This window comes from Alligator mississippiensis, chromosome 13, assembly GCF_030867095.1.
Source record: "Alligator mississippiensis isolate rAllMis1 chromosome 13, rAllMis1, whole genome shotgun sequence".
Lineage (NCBI taxonomy): Eukaryota > Metazoa > Chordata > Crocodylia > Alligatoridae > Alligator > Alligator mississippiensis.
The window spans coordinates 22,600,859-22,617,467 of NC_081836.1; the positions used below are offsets into that span (position 1 = coordinate 22,600,859).

General features: G+C 53.6%; 1 protein-coding gene across 1 annotated transcript in view; it reads right to left on the bottom strand.

Annotated features, from left to right (window-relative positions):
* ARHGDIG (Rho GDP dissociation inhibitor gamma) overlaps positions 1 to 16,097 on the bottom strand; it is a 47,135-nt gene extending 31,038 nt beyond the window's left edge. Inside the window, exons 1-2 of the mRNA XM_006277699.4 lie at positions 15,927 to 16,097; positions 2,681 to 2,860 (exon numbers count right to left, since the gene is read on the bottom strand). Coding sequence (XP_006277761.1) covers positions 2,681 to 2,860; positions 15,927 to 15,999 — 253 coding nt within the window. The 5' untranslated portion in view covers positions 16,000 to 16,097. The remainder of the gene's footprint in view (positions 1 to 2,680; positions 2,861 to 15,926) is intronic.
* Between the last annotated feature and the right edge of the window lie 512 nt (positions 16,098 to 16,609).

The following is a 16,609-nucleotide window of genomic DNA, read 5'->3' on the forward strand; positions in this document are numbered from 1 at the left end:
TTTTCCAGGATTTTCCCCGGGATAGACGTTAGGCTGATCGGCTTATAGTTGCCTGAATCCTCCCTTTTCCCCTTCTTAAAGATGGGCACAACATTGGCCCTCTTCCAATCCTCAGGAATCTCCCCTCTGCACCACAAATTCTGAAAGAGTTTTGCCAGGGCTTCCATGATGACCTCAGCCAGCTCCTTCAGCACTCTCGGATGCAATCCATCAGGTTCCGCTGACTTATAAACGTCTAGCTTTTCTAGTTGGTATTGCACCCACTCAGCATCCACAGTGGGGAGGCTGGCAGTCCCTGCATGCCCCCTGAGCCTTATCTCACTTGACATTCCCCGTGGTCCAGCGAAATACCGAAGCAAAGTGGGCATTCACAAGTTGATTTTTTTCCTGAATGTCGGTTACCAGCTGTCCCGAGGTGTTAAGCAGGGGTCCCACACTTCCATTTGTTTTTTCTTCTGCTGCCTACATACCTAAAGAAGGACTTCTTATTGTCCTTGACTCCCATGGCTAACCTAAACTCAGTCGCCGCCTTGGCTTTCCTGATCATTTCCCTACAAGTGCTGGCCACCAAAGTACAGTTATCCTTGAGGACCATCCCTAGCTTCCACTGTGTGTAAACCTCTTTTTTCTTTTTTAAGAGGACCGCAATGTCCCTATTAAGCCAGAAGGGCTTCCCATCCCTCCTGCTACCTTCCTCTTTGCAGGAACAGCGTTCTTTTGTGCTTCGAGGATCGTGTCCTTGAGCAACAACTACTCTTCGTGCACCCCATTTGCCTTCCCTTCCTGGTCCCTCATCGCCTCCCCTACTAATGCTCTGAGCCTGTCGAAGCCAGCATTCTTGAAGTCCAGGACTTCAATCCTGCTGGTTGATTAGTCCACTTTGCGGTGGACAGTGAACCTGATAATTTCATGGTCGCTGTCGCTCAGGTTACCCTCAATGTTCAAGCCACACACCAGATCATCTCCCTCGGCCAAGACCAGGTCCAGGAGAACGTTGCCTCTGGTTGGCCCTTATGTTTCCTGGGTCAGAAAGAGCTCCTCAATCGCAGTCGGGAAACTGTGTGAATGGTCTGACCTAGCCAAGTGTTCCTCCCAATCTACGTCCGGGTAATTGAAGTCACCCATGACAACCAAGTCCCTTGCGTGTGCGAGCTCCAGATCCAGCTCCTCCTCTTGCTTCGGTGGCCTGTAGTAAACGCCTACAGTTCAGTTTCTCTCACCTTGCCCCCTCCGCCTCCCCCCCCATAACTTGACCCACAGGGTTTCAAGCTGCTTATCTTTGGAGCCAATGTCAGCCTCCAGAGAGGTATACTGCTCTCTCACCTAGAAAGCTACCCCTCCACCTTTTTTCCCTACTCTGTTCCTTCTGTGCAAGGTGTAGCCCTCTATGGCTATGCTCCAGTCATGCAAGGAGTCCCACCAGGTCTCCGTGATCCTTATCAGGTCATATTGCCCACTAGAGAACAGGAGGGCTAGCTCCTCCTGCTTATTCTCCATGCTCCTGGCATTGGACTAAAGGCAGCTGAGGCCCTCAATTGACACCCTCGTTTTCCTGAGATGCTGTGGGAGCTGTGTTTGATTAGCAGTCTCAGAAACAGTTGTGCTACTGTCCTCCACAAGAGAGCTTTCCTGTGTGCCAGTCCCCAGGCATGCTCCACTTGGAGTTTCCCCATCCCCCAGCAAAGTTGGTTTAAAGCCCTGTCCAGTAGATCAGCCATCCTGGTTGGTGGTTCACTAGAGCCAGGAAACAGGGATTTATTTTAAGGATGCAGTGGCCACACTTGGTACTCCAGGATAAAAAGGCCTCCCCACCTAAAGAGAAAAATGAAATTGCCTCAGCGTAGCTCAGAGGCACAGGTTTGCCTGTAATCTAAAAGGGAGTTGAGTCCCCATCAGCACCCCTCAGCCAGATCAGAGGAGCCCTCCAGAGAGCATATGCCAAAGGAGAGAATAAGAAGCAGCGGTGGGGGAGTCCCCACACAGGAAACTGAAGCAGGCAGAGAAAGCCAGGCACCCATATGGATCTGACAGTGTAAGGCTAGCTGCAGTGCATGTGCCACGCCAGTGAGTCCTTGTCCTTAGGAGCTCCTAGCAATGGCTTTCTCCATCGTTGTCACTTGGAATAAAATTTACAAGATTCCTCCATAAGTGTTACTATGGAAACTGCTGTGGCACACTAGTAACCAAGGTAACTGCAGTGCAGAGCTGACACCAGGCAGCTGTTACTGTTCAGAGTACAATGGGTGAGGCTACTAGTGTTCCCTATGTGAGTCTGGAGCAACTGACATTTCTGCAAAGACTAGAGCAGGCTGAGCTGGCATCATTCCCAATGGGAGAGATGGCACTTGCCCTCCCACACTCCCCACTACCACAACTAACAGCCGCTCTGGACAGACACCAGCAAAAGGAGACATTCTGCTATCCCACACCCTTGTGCCCCTTGAAGCAGAATCCACCTCCACCCCCACCTCTGCTTATCCTTCAAGCCTGAAGTTGGAAAGACCCAAGTGAAATATTTCTCAGACTGTCCCAGCCTTTAGTGTCAGGCTCCAGATTATCAGCCACTTTACAGAAACAGAAGGGGATGGGAACGGGGTGGAGGGACTGAGCCTAACGCTCCTCCTACACACCTCCCAGCAAGGAGCTCTTCCCTGGAGCCCCTGCTCTGGACATGCCTTACCAACAGCCACAGGAATGGGCCCCAGCAGTGCCTGCTTGTATTTGTTCAAGCTCTCATCATCCTGGTCCAGCTGCTGGATCTCTTGAAGGCTCTTCTTCTCTGGGGTCTTGTAAGCCAAGTGAACATCATCCACATCCTCCTCCAGGGACAGAGTCACCCCATCTTTGTCTGCCACAATGTCTGCGGGGAGAGGTCAGTTAGAACAAGGAGGAACCCACAGATACAGAGCATCCCCAGACTGGGCATGTAGACAGCTAAAAGAGGCATCCCCAGATAGGTTGGGGAGAGGTGAATCAGGAAAGGGGCAGGGAGTGCAGGGCGCCTTTCCTACCCACTATAGGTCACTGGCAGCTTGCTGGGAGGCAGCCTGGGAGCAAGCAGTGTGGCAGGGAGAAAGGTAGTCCCAGGAGTCTCCAGGCTGAGAGGGAGCTGCCTCCAGGAGCCTAGAGGCTAGAAATTATTCCCTGCTCACGTGCCGTTTCTGCTCCTGGCCTGCACTACAGAAACAAATAGTCACTCTGAGTACAACATGGAGGGCAGGGAGCTCTTCCTTCCATGCAGCAAAGGTGGAAGGGTCTGCCTCACCCATCCGCAGGACTTGGAGCTCTCCTGAGTTCCTGCTTCAGTTGCCTGCATGTCTGGGTACCACAGCTGCAGCTGGACATTTCACAGTCCAGAGTAGGAAGGTACCATCCTTGCCCATCTACAGTGAAGCATCTCCTGGCTGCACTCAAGCTAGCATCCAAGCCAAGTCCCTACTAGCAACTCTTAGAGCTGTACTGGTTATTTCAGCGTTTGCTTCCGATTGTGAATGTGGCTCTGATGAATTCCTCAGCATCCTGTGTAATTATCCTAACACAAAGCAAGGGGGAGTGGGGAAAGAGAGAGGCAGCCCTGGGCAGACCCCTCCCAGCATACCCCAATAGGCAGCTGCCAGAGTCCCAAGCCACTCAGGACTGACTGGTGCAGGCAGGGGGAAAATGCAGCTGAGCCCCTGCTGCTCCAGCCGGGCTCCTCCCATCCCCAGCAACACATGGGAAGCTGGCTTCAGCTGCATGCCGCTTTTCCTAACCGGTGTTGACCCGGCTGGGTCCATCCCATCCGGAGCAGCATGTGGCTGAAGCTGGCTTCCCACAAGTTGCTGGGAACAGGAGGAGCCCGGCCGGGTCTGCACCGGCCAGCAGAAGCGGCGGCGCTCGGGGCAGGATGAGCCCGGCCAGAACAGCAGGGGCTCAGCTGCATTTTCCCCTGCCTGCACCGGTCAGTCCCAAGTGGCACATGGCTCTGCCGCTGCTTCTGCTGGCTGGTGCTGACCTGGCCGGCTTCCTCCCGTCCCCAGCAGCATGTGGGAAGCCAGCATGGGGGGGGACCTCGGCAGCCGGGGTCCTGGCGTGACCTCTGTGGGGTGAGGCGGTGGGACCGGTGTCTGCCAGACCCTGCACTCTGGGCTCGCAGTGCTGAGGCCACCAGGGCTGCGTGCGCGGGCGGGCAGGCACCACAGTGAGCAGGGCCATGTCGGCAGGCGAATGAGGGGCTGCGGTGCAGCGGCCACCTTGCTCCAGCCCCCCTCAGGCAGCGCTGGCTCGTGGGGCTGCGCTGCTTGGGGGATGGAGATGTGGAGCTATTTATTTCTCCCCTTCAGTCCCTGAGGCAATAGCTGGCTGGATGCAGAATGGGTTCCTCCTGCCCCTGCCCACCAGCAGCTACCATGAACCTTGCAGTAACAGGTAGGTGCAGTAGGGCTACACAGGCAGGGTCTCTCTGGCCCAGGACAGAGGGTGTTTGAATATGGCTTGCCGGCCCACTGGGTGATAAAAAGTTCATGATCCAGCCCCACATTCAAAAAAGTTGGACACCCCTGTCCTAGGTCTCCAAGTCTCATATTTGAAGTGCCACAGCCCCCCAAAATGACAGCATGAGCCATATGTACCATGCTTCAATACTGAAGATAGTTTGCTCAGTTACAGGTACAGTCTTTCTGTTGCTGGTCCTGCTGACCCCACTCCCAGCTCACTCACAGTAGGCTCTTGCCACAGGCAGCACCACCCACAAGAGAGTTTACAGGACAAGTAATGCCTCACCAACACCTGTGCAGCTCTAGCACTTTGATGTCACCAGGGTGATGGCACAGGCCACAGCAGCAGGGAGCTCATGCCCAAGGCTGGTGGGAAGCACAAGGTTCCCCAGAGTCCTGTCTGTGGGGACTCTGCATGACAGAAACCCCTGGCTGCTGTGGAGACCATGATGACACATCATCATTGAACTGCTTACAGACTCCTTTTCAGTGCCAGACTTGGCCAAACGCACAAGGTGCCTCGGGATGAAGTGCTGCTACACTGCCACCCACTCAAGCACCATCCTTATGCTCAGCACTTTGCTCAAGAGACCACTCAGGAGCCAGGTTGAGCTGAGCTGTGGCTGCAGCTCAGGTAGACATACCTGAGCTTGCATTCAATATGGGGACCCATTGCTATCTAATCAGAGCAACATGGAGCTAAACATGGAGCTCTGCCCAAGTGTCTATTGACCACCTCATGTGGCGTTGGCAACTTAACTAAGCTCCCTGCTGCCATAATGATATGGCTATGATACGGCTAGCCAGAAATTAGCTGAGATGCATCTGTGAGGTGCAGTCACACCAGGACAGACAGTGTAGACACATCAACAGGAGTCCCTTTCCCCAGACTAGCAGGGGGTATATGCATCTCTCAGGGCTGGGGATTCAGTGCGTCTTTCAGTGGGCCCCAAGCACTGACCTGCCTTGCTGAAAAGTGAATGTTTGTCATACCAGTGGATCCCTCACAAGCTTGTACATAAATCAGAGAATCACAGAAAAATAGGGCTGGAAGGGAACTCAAGCAAAAAGGACCTCATCCATCTGTTCAAGGCAGAATCACCACTGGCTGAATACCACACTTTTATTTGGAATGGAAACTGGGAGGGAAAGAGCTGAGAACTGGCTCTGGGCTGGAGCTGGGCCTGGCACTAGGCTCTACAGAAGCCAGAAACACAAAGCCAGAGGTGCCAAGATGCCAAGTGAAGCAAGCAGGTTCCAATCCAAGTGGTTGTTGGTTCCAGGGCTGGCAGCAGGCTCCAGGCAGAGGTCACTGAGGAGGCTCTGGAACCAGCAGAGATGTACCTCACTGTCAGAGCCTGGCCCCAGATCAGAGGCCATGGAAGGCAGTTGGGAAGTTGTCAAGAAACAGAAACACAACCTGGCCTGAGTACAATGGGAGGAAACATGCACGAGACTGGCATGAAAGAAGCCAGTGATAGTGGCTGGTGTTAGTTCAAAGATGGGGAAGGAATGGGATGGGTGCCAGGGCCATGCAGGGGGCTGGTTCCAAGAGAATCCAACCCAAGTCACATAGTTTGGCTGGGGAGAAAAAAAACCCCAAAAAACAAAACAAAAATCAACCTGTGATTTGGCAGTTAGAGAGAGACAGTCACTTGAACATGTATGTAAGTAGATGAATAGCACTAACAAATTTCAAGCAATTCCAGCTTCCTCAAGAACCTCTTTAAGAACTGTTTGAAGAGGCTGGAAAATTGCTTCTAAAAACACCCAGGAGTGTTTCTGATTCCAAACTAAATGACTCAGAACTCCTGGCCCAGGAAAGCCTGCCCTCCCCATCCCGACCAGCTCCATGGGAACATGCACATCTTGCACCTGCTTTGCCAAGCCAAGCTGAAAGTTGCAAGTCTCTTACTTCCAAATGCCTAAAATGTGACTGTGCATATAAAACTTTGAGGCCAAGTTCTGATTTCCAGATGGATGGCATTCCCATCTACATTCTCAGAAGGCTCTGTCCTTGCTAGCACATCTGAGCCAACTCAAAGCAGAGGCTGCATCTCAGCAGGATGTTCATTCTGAAACCTAGTAATCATATTGCATTTATCATCACTATTCTTTCACAGATCATTTGAGTGAAGAATTTAGGTGCGTACAATGATAGGTCTTGGGGATGGATGGCAGCAGTAGCAAGGAACTACAACATGCAAAGGGGGAGTTAAATGATTATAGTGCAAACCCCACCGCAGAGCACAGCTTCAAAACCCAAACATTCAAAAGTCATGGCTTAAGCCCCCTCCCCTTCTAGCCTCCTTTCCCCCCACCCCAAGTAAATCACAGGTTTTATAAAAGTTGGGTTTTGTTTTTACCTTCTGGACAAACACACTTAGATCACTTTTCAGCCTTAGAAACTGACTCTTTAAATGCAAACTGCGATTCCCACCCAATCACGTGGTTTGAGGAGCTAGGGCTTTCAGAGACATCTTCACACTGAAAACATTATCAGCATTATTCAGAGATCCTGGTCATCTCTGTTAAAACATCAAAAATTGTTTAATTAAAGAAAATCCAAAATTCTCATATTAAAAACCCCAAAATGCATATTTTTACACAATTTAAAAGAAATGCCACTTTGTATGTATATATGGACAGCAGTTGAAAATAAAGTTTTATTAATATACAGTATAACCTCATAAATCCAGCATGCTCGGGACTGAGCATCTGCTGGAAATTTGAAAATTCCAGATTTTTGAAACTGGAACGACCGCTGGTTGTGGAGTGGGGCAGGGGGGTAGCAATGGCAGCACGCAGAGCAGGAACGTAAGGTGGTGGATGGTGGTGGCAGCCACCACGTGCAAGCTTCCCCCTCTTCTGCTCTGAGACCAGCCGCCGCTACTCCCTGATGTAATGTATTTTTTAAAAGTGCCACATTTTTGAGAATTCCACATTTTTTAGATCTGGATTTATGAGACTATACTGTATTTACAATTTTAAAGCAGTTTGGAAGCCTACCAGTGCCTCAATCATTATAAACACAAGAAATTTTAAATACCTGTATAATTTGGCATTTGATTTTGGTTTTTTTAATCACGGAAAATCAGAGCTCCCCCTGCCAACCCAGCAGCAGCAGCAGGGCACACCTCCGTGCCAATGCTGGGAGCCCTGCGCCAGCCATGCTGCCATGGTTGCCAAGGTAAGGCACTGCAGTGGTGAGGAGTTGTGCCCTCCCTGCTGCTGCCGCCAGATGGGCAGGGAATGCCTCGCCTTAATGACCCCAGCAGCACGGTGCACCCAGCAGCAGTGGTGGCAGCAGCACCAAGCCTCCCTGCCCTGCCCCATTCCACTCTCCCATGGAAGGTCCCGCCCACTGGGCCACAGAGGCAGTTCCTGTCTAGTGCCAGTCCAGCCAGGCTGCAGCCCCATATTCCACTGTGCGTGCAGGAATCGGGGGGGGGAATGCCCCCCAACACATCACCAATGGGCCCGAGCCCTCCCCATGAATGCGCAGTGTCAGGGAGCTGCTCCCCTCCTCCCCCCGATGAGCTGTTTGGCCTGACTGTGCATTCCTGCCTGCTCCAGCCCTGGTCCCTGTCCTGGGCACTGCCCCAGCCATCAATCCTGCCCTACTCCCCCCCTCACTGTGTGCTCAGTGCAAGCCACCACCATCGCCTCAGTCTCCCCATGTATCACCTATGCCCCCCTCCACAGACTTACCCGAAGGCAGCTGTGGGAGCTGCTCTCCATCACCCTGCCCAGCTGTATTGCCAGCCATGTGCATGCATGTGCACGCACATGCACATGGCTCCCTGCCTCTGACTGCCCTCCTCCCACTCCCCCAAGGCCCAAGCAGCCCCTTGTAGGCTGGTTCTCTGCCAGCCTGCCAAAGGAAACCTGTGGTTTCCCAGGTTTTTCTCCTTTAAAGGAGAAAATCTGGGTTTTTCCACAGGACACAGAAAATCTGGATTCCTGATTATCAGAAACAGGTAGGGAGGGGACTGCACAGTTCGACAAAAGTAGTTTTCTGTCTTGTTGCTGGACTCAAGACGACTGGCCTGGAATTGACCTACCACCCACCACTGCAACCCAGTCACAGTGAGGATTTGTTCGGGGTAAGCTCAGCAGGGGTGAAAAGAGAGCCCACACTTCAGCTGGTAGCCCTTTGTGCACTGAGATCACAGCACAGTCAGCAGTACCAATACTTCTACCAGGATACTGCCCTGACCAGGAAGGGCACCAGTGTCTGCTCATCGCACTCCCCCTTTAGCCTCCCAGAAGTGGGACACACTTCTGCTGACCACTGACAAGAAACCTCCCCACTCACTTCCCCATCAGACCTCTGGCCTTTGTAATCCACAGAGGAAAGTAATTCCCTTAGACCCCCAGCAGTCAATTTCACAAGCAGCTGGAAAGCTGTCACTGTGGGAGCATAGTAGTGGGGCACTGTGGGAGCATTGGAGACCATGCATGTCAATGCATGGTCTCCAATGAGAAGGCTCCTGCAGGCCCTCACATGCTGTTACTCCAGCAGGATGCCGTTAATGGCAGCTCTGCAGGGCACACTGCTTGCTGACAATAGTTCTGTGTCTGCTGCAGGGGCTTCTTCAGTTCCCAGCATGAAGGCAGAGTCTGGCCTGCCCTCAGGCTTCTGGATGAGCAGAGACCAAACCTGTCCTAGCCACTGACCTCCCAGTTCCCATGTCAGACATCCTATGACCCAGGATGTGGGGAAAAAAGTCCTTTTGCCATTCCAGGCTGGGATTGGTGGTTCTACTTGCTTGTGGGGGAAGGTTAGGCACTGTGCCATGCCAAGGTGTAGGGCTCTGCTTTACAGATTACCACGAGTAAAACAGCAGCAATGGCAAGGCCAAACCCATTTCCTCTGTGAACTGACAGAACCCTCTGCACAGGCCCAGGCCTTACTGCCTGGCAAATGTAACTGGCACAGGCCTGTGCTGGCAAGCATCATCTCCAAGGCTGCTCCCTGCATCCTGCTTCAGAAAACAAGTACAATAAGTACAGCCCTGTGCATCAAGAGAGCAAAGCAACCTGACAGTGATCTGGGGAGCCAATGGTACGCAGCAGGGGCACAAGGGAATGCTTTGAGACACCCCACAGCAGAATGAGGGCCAGCCTCACCCTGACCTTGAGTGTTACCAATACCAGGTTCAGCTTGGCCCCATCTCTGGGCTTCCACAGAGTGACAAATATTAATGAACAAATGGTTCCAGTTTTTAAAAACATTTAGGCCCAAGGCATGCCCCCACCTCTGACCAGGGAACTCCCCATACTGGGGGAGCTGCTTTTTCAGGTCCTCCAAACACTGCAGTATCCAAGCATCTTGCACCAACTGCTTTTCTGCTCTTACTCAGGGCCTCTGGACACAGAGACAAGGCATAGTGCAGTGTGCCCCAGAAAGAACCCTTCTCTGCCTCTGACAAGCCCCATGTGGCCACAAGGGACCCTCAAGCCTATTCAGCCCCTGGACCTACATTGCAAAGGTAGCTGGAAAGCAGGTAGACACTCCTAGCAACACTTCTTTTATGATAACATGTGCTAGAGAAGCACCAGAAGCAATAACAACATCTTTGGCCAGCCATTAGGGCAATTCTAGTGAAGATTTTATGTCCAGTTGGCTTTTTACCTAACACAGCTGACCAACAGTTAAAGCCTGTTTGGGTACAGATGCATACTTCTGGAGCCATTTCAAAAGGGAAACATTTTGAAAGGAGCAAGCAGCAGCAGTTATGTTCTAGTAGTTACTGTGGACAAAGCAAGAGCATTACAAAACCGCTCCAGCTCTCTGGATGAAGTAGTGTTAAGCTGAAGCAATTTAGCTACATTTATATCATCACTAGCTTGTCCACAGTAACCTTCAGAACTAGAGATGCACTGATACATCGGTTCAATATTGGATCGGTACCAATATAAAGAAAATTGGCTGTATCGGAAATTGGCCTGATAAGGCCAATAATTTGGCCGATAAATGCCCCTGCCTGATTGCAGCCGCAGCACAGCACTCAGGCAGCAAGGATCACAGCCAGCAGCATGAAGAGCTGCATGCAGCTGGTAAGTCCATTGTGGTGGAAAGGGAGGGGGGAGGGAAGGAACGTAAGGGGGGCAGATCAATGCCCCCTACGGTGAGGGACGGAGGGAGCATGGGGGTGAGGGACAGAGCTGCGGCTTGTCAGGAGGGTGTGGATGGGGTGGCTCCTGGCACTGCGCTGTAGCCCCACCCCCAGCACCGCAGCTGTGCACCTGGTGCAGCCCTGGCTCAACGCCCCACCTCCACCCACATGCGTGGGTTTTTCCCTATCCAAGCAAAGCAGCCATGGGGCTGGATGTCATCCCCCACTCTGCACTGTGGCAGAGTGGTGCACAAAGGGTTGGGCATACTGAGAGAGGCTGGAGTGGCAGGAATGGGCTTACTGAGTCTGGTGCCACAAAGACAAAGCAGTGGCGGCCGTGGCACCACAGTGCATAATGGCACCCTCCCTGCATAGTGCATATGCTAATGACCCGGACATGGTGGACACAGCAAACCAGAGGGGGAAGACTGGGGGATGCCAACAGGTCTGTTGCAAGGGGACACCCTTGCCAGCACCCCCCCCCCCCCCCCCCCAAGAGCCAGGGCTTCACCAAGCGCACAGCAGTGCTGGGAATGAGGCTACAGGGGGCTATAGTGAAATCTGGGGTGGTTGCAGCCCCCTCTGTAGCCTCCATCCCAACCCAGGCCCTGGCTCAGAAGAGCCCAGTGCAGCCCTAGCTGCAGCCTGTCTGCTCCCCCGCGCACAGATCCAGGGGCTACACGCTCCCCCTCATGCCCCTGCTGCTGTGCGCACCCCAAGAGAGCCGCTGCCGCCCCCCACCCCCCAACGTGCCACGGCTCCATCCGGCGCTCCACCCCGCCCCACCCCACCCCAGATGAGCAGCACCTGGCTCTGCTCAACCCCCTCCCTCAGCAGGGGCATTGATCTGCCCCCCCACAAATCCCTTCCCTTTCCCCACCCCTTCTACCACAACGGATTTACCAGCTGCACACAGCTCTCCACACTGCTGGCTGTGCTCCCTGCTGCCCCAGTATTGTGCTGTGGCTGTGTGCTGGTAGGGGCATTTATCGGCCAAATTATCAGCCGCGTCGGGCCGATTTCTGACACAGTCAATTTTCTTTATATCAATACCAATCCTATATTGGACCAATGTATTGTTGCACCTCTACTACACACACGACACTTCACCTGACAGCAGTGCTGTAAAGACCTGAATTTTACAGGATCTTGGAAGTGATTGTAAAACTGGGTCAACATTTTCCTCCAGAGGCTTCTACTCCTGCACATGCCAGGGTGTTGGTCACACGCCCTGCTAAACTCTGCCATTTCAATGCCAGATGGAACTGAAACAGTGTTAGCGTGTTCTTTGCTCCACTGCTGCTTCTTGCATGCAGCCCAGGGTGAAAGGGCTCAAATACTGACACCTGCAGCATAAGCACTGCTATCTCCTCTTCATCCTCGTTTGATAACAAAGAGGGACAAGTGTACAGACACATGCAGGAGAGCAAGGCCAGTGCTGCTGACTCTCAGGGATAGTTCCCTTCCTAAAGCCCCAGTATCTAGAGTCAGGTGATGAGATGAGAAGTCTGTCTCTCATTAAAACAAATACATATTTCCAGCCCTCCCGCTAGCTTAGACAACCATGACCTGAATATGACCAGAGCCCAGAAGCAGAAAGTCCCACATAAGAATACAATCTCTACTGTGCTTAAACCTCATGATTTTGGGGGTGAAGTTCATGATTTCTGGACCCACCATGTGGTCCATGAGTGTGGGGACAGGTGCAAGCAGATCTGGTCAAATAGTGCTAAGTAAATACTGGGTGGAGCAGCTCTCTGGCTTAGTCCCATGTGATCATCCACTGCACGTGCAAGAAAAGAGACATCTAATGCACAGTACTTTTGCTAATGACCAGAACATGGTGGAGACAGCAAACCAGAGGGGGAAGACTTGGGGATGCCAACAAGTCTGCTGCAAGGGGACACTCTTGCCAGCCCCCTCCCCCCACAAATGCCCAGGTCCCGCCTGCAGTTAAGGCAACACCCACTGCTTGATGGCTGAGCCTACTCTCACTCACCCTGCTGTAAATCAGGGGCAATGCCACTCAGAAAGAAGCAACTGCCCGTGTGCAACACAGGAAAAGGAGGACTGGCTCCCTGCTGGCTAATGGGATGGGCAGACCCCTGAGACAGGCAACAGAAATCCATCTAGACTTGGAGAGGGACCATCAGAAAGGAACTACCTCAATTCTGGCAGCTATAACTGTACAGACAGAATCAGCTTTGCTGCTTGCACATGATCTAGGTGCAGGGACAAAAGTGAAGATTAAACTGCCAAAGCTCCCTTTACCTTGTAGGTGACTCATTTCAGCAGCAACAGAAGCACCTGGGGCACTACATGGGGGAGCTCTCCAGGGGTGCAAGTGATGGGGTTAGGGGCATCTGGGAACCTACAAGGGCCAAACAGAACAGCAGCCCCAGGTGCTAAATTACTACAAGCAGGACATAATTGTTACACTAAGGAGAGAGACCGGCTGAGACAACTAGCCAGGGACAATGTGGGTCTGCTGAGCTGATTATACTATCCATTCTACTGATGCTCTTCAGTGTGGATCTGCATCTCCCCTGCTATTCTACCCTGGGCTCTTCCACATAGCTCAGCTGATGACCCCCAATTCTGAGCCACAGTCCTGCTGTTATTCCAGCCCTGGGTTCCCTAGGATGGTGTCAATGCCCCTCAAGCATGCACTACAGACTAGCTGCTATTCAAGTTCTGGGGTCCCAGCCTACTTGGGAAGCTCTGCCAGCATACTTCCATCTTAACCACAGTGTGTCAGTCCTCTTAGGTGTTTCTCACATGCAGCCTGCCAGCCATGCCCAGTTATGTATTGTCCAAAGCTGAATACCCAAATCCTTTGGAAAATTTTTGGAATTGCCATCCCTAACTACTAAACCAGCTCCTTAGGTATGCAGACAGCATAGGACTGGCTGGTGTCTCAGGCAGCAGTATTCTGCAGACTCATCTGGCTGGGTACAAACCACTTGCACCAGTTCCTCCCCTAAGATGGTAGCAACCTGCTGCTCCCTCCCAGAGGCTGAGCCTTCTTTCTGCCAACAGCCTGTCACTAGCAACAGGAAGGATAAAGCAGTTTGGATATGACCCCCCTGACTATTTACCTAAGACCCCACCCAGCCTGAGGGCCAGAAAGGAGAGTCCAGGGGTTTGGGGCTGGGTTCCTTCCAAGAGCCACTGTCCCTGGCATAAGGATAGACACAGGCATGGGCAAACTGGTAGGCCACCAGGGGCCTGGATAGAAAGGGGGCCCAAAAATGATAATTTTTTTCTGTTGTCTGGTTATTATCGTCATTATCTCTGGCGAAGGGGAGCCCTGATACTAAAAGTTCACCTGGGGCTACCAAAAGTTTAGGTACGGTGCTGCCATGGCAGAAGGATGAGCCAGGGGAATCCTTCCTGTGAGAGCAGAGCTGGCTCTCTAGAAGCCAGGCTCCTGGAGGCTCTATTCCAAAGGTGGCTTCCATTAATTAGCTGGCAGTGCTTGGTGTTGTGGCTCCAGCATCAGAGCAGAACTGGTGCCCTCAGACACAGTTGGCTGGCACATGCACAAGCTGAGAGAAGCTGCTAGAGCCAACCTGGCCTCATTCCCTACCAAGTTACCAGGAGCAGAACCCACAGAAGAAGTGGGACAAGACTGGACTTCAAGGATCTGACATAACCAAAGGCACTGGGGACTCTAAATGGCAGTCTAAATCTGCGATAAGCTAGCAGAGAACAGATTTAAACTGGACATTAGGAGGAACTTCTTCACAGTTAGAGTGGCCAAAATCTGGAATGGGCTCCCAAGAGAGGTGGTACCCTCTCCTACCCTGGGGGTCTTCAAGAGGAGGTTAGATGGGCATCTGGCTGGGGTCATCTGAACCCAGCACTCTTTCTTGCCTTTGCAGGGGGTCAGACTCGATCTATTGAGGTCCCTTCCGACTCTAACGTCTATGAATCTAGGAATCATCTCACCAGAACTGAGTATGAAGAACCACTGCCTGTTAAGGAACTAATATAATGTGGAACCCCACAGAACTCACACACCAGAGCTCTGCAGCTGGCAGGCCCTGGACCCTGGATCTCACCTGCTCTTTCCCCACAGGCTACTCCCTGGCATGAGAAACTGCACAGTTGGGCAAAACATGGGAAACTGCTGGGACAGACCAGGGAGTCTCAGATCAGGGAAGGCAAGCACCAGGCATTAGCACACTCCTAATCCTTCAGCTGTGCTTTATGTGATTCACTTCTTTATGTAGTCCCAAAGGTCTGTCTGTAGTTTAACACTAGACCTGGGGCCATGACTGCCCTGTTTACCCTAGAAGATGTTGTGGGTACCAGAGAACCAGTATGGTTTCCACTGTCCACATCCCCAATATATAAACTCCAATAGTGTATCTGCACCATCAAACAGAAGTTCCCACAAGGACTATCACTCAGCCTGTGCAATTTCCGTTTTGGCAATAATATTCCCATCAGACAGCTGGGAGGGAGCAGAAAGATCCACCATGCCAACAAAGCTCAGTTCCACCTGCTCTTCTTCTTTCCAGGAAGGTCCTCCTCATGTCCTTGTGACAAATATTTAGCAGAATTTGCTAGAATCTGACAGGGCCCTGCCACAAACACTTCTGCTACAGCCTTGAAATTGTGACGTCAGGGCTGTCAACCATGCCTGTCTTTAACACCCAGCCACCCCAGAACAGAGGCACCAGGAGATTCTTCTTCCCCAAGTTATAGTGTAGGCATAGAAACCTAGCCCTGCTCCAGGTTGGCAGGGACCCCCAACCCACTCACTGGGTAACGCGGGCCACTGAGAGCAGCCCCTTGCTGAACCAGCGCAGAGGCTACCACTCAACATAAGGAAGGAGCCTGCAGTGCACGGTGAACAGAGGCAGCCCTGTGTACCTCAAAACTCTTGCACACACCCAGCCTGGCCTCCATCAGCACCCAGACACCAGGTCCAAAACATGGCCTGGTCTGTGAGCCCTGCGCAAGTCCACTCCTACCCCAGAGCAGCCCCAGCACAACCCCATGCTGGTCAGGGAGCCACAGCCCCTGGGCCCCTTGGCTGGGCCTGTAGCAAAGGGGTTTTGTGAGCAGGCGGAGGCAGAGGGGTTCATCTGTACCCCGAGAGAAAGGCCCTCCATTCCCCCACCGCCACCTTCTGACCCCGGTCTCTAAAGTGACCTCATATGGCTGGGCTTGTGATGTCGCCGTCTTTCCGCGAAAACGTCTGTGACTCCACACCCGCTCCTCAGACCTCGCACATGCTGTAGCCCCCGCGCAGCGTCGCGCAGGCCGCCCCCGCCCGTCGCACGGGGGAGCGGCGCCCCGGCCACGACCCCCCGCTCACCTCGGTAGCACAGCGCCAGCCACAGCAGCTCCAACAGCTGCCCGCCGAACTCGCACGCGTCCGGGCCCAGCATGGTGCCACCCAGGCCCGCGCCCAGCGCCGGCGGCAGCGCTCAGCGGCCCATACGAGCCCGGCGCGCCGCCGTGGTACTGGCGCCGAGCCGGGCTGCGCCCACGCAACTGGGGCGGGGCCGGAGCTCCAGGCCGCAGACGCGATGGATTTGCTGCTCGCCCCGCTCCGCCCCCCGGCTCCGCCCCGCCCCGCCCAGCCCCGAGCTCCGCAGCCGCTGCACCGCAGTGAGCTCATCGCTTCACCACCGCAAGCCCGCGCCGCCTGCTGCGGCCGGGGGGAGTGTGGCCCGGCCCCTGGGCACCCAACGCCTGGGAAAGAAATTCGGGCGGGTGCTCCCGCCCTCGGGCTTTGCCGCCCCGCCTGGGCGTCCTCAAGGCGCCGGAGCCTGGAGTCAAGCGAGTGCCCGGGCTGCTGCCATCGCGGCGACGAAGCCCCGGCGCCCTACAGGGCGCGGCCCGGAGTGCCCGCACCAAGCAGCCGCAGGGCGGCCAGGCTTGGCCCGCGGCGCCTGAGGGAGGGCCGCGGCTATCTGGTGTCCCCACGGGCAGCCTCCAGCTGCGGTAACCTTAGATGCCAGCCCAGCACAGGGCCACACGCCGGGAGAAGGCAAG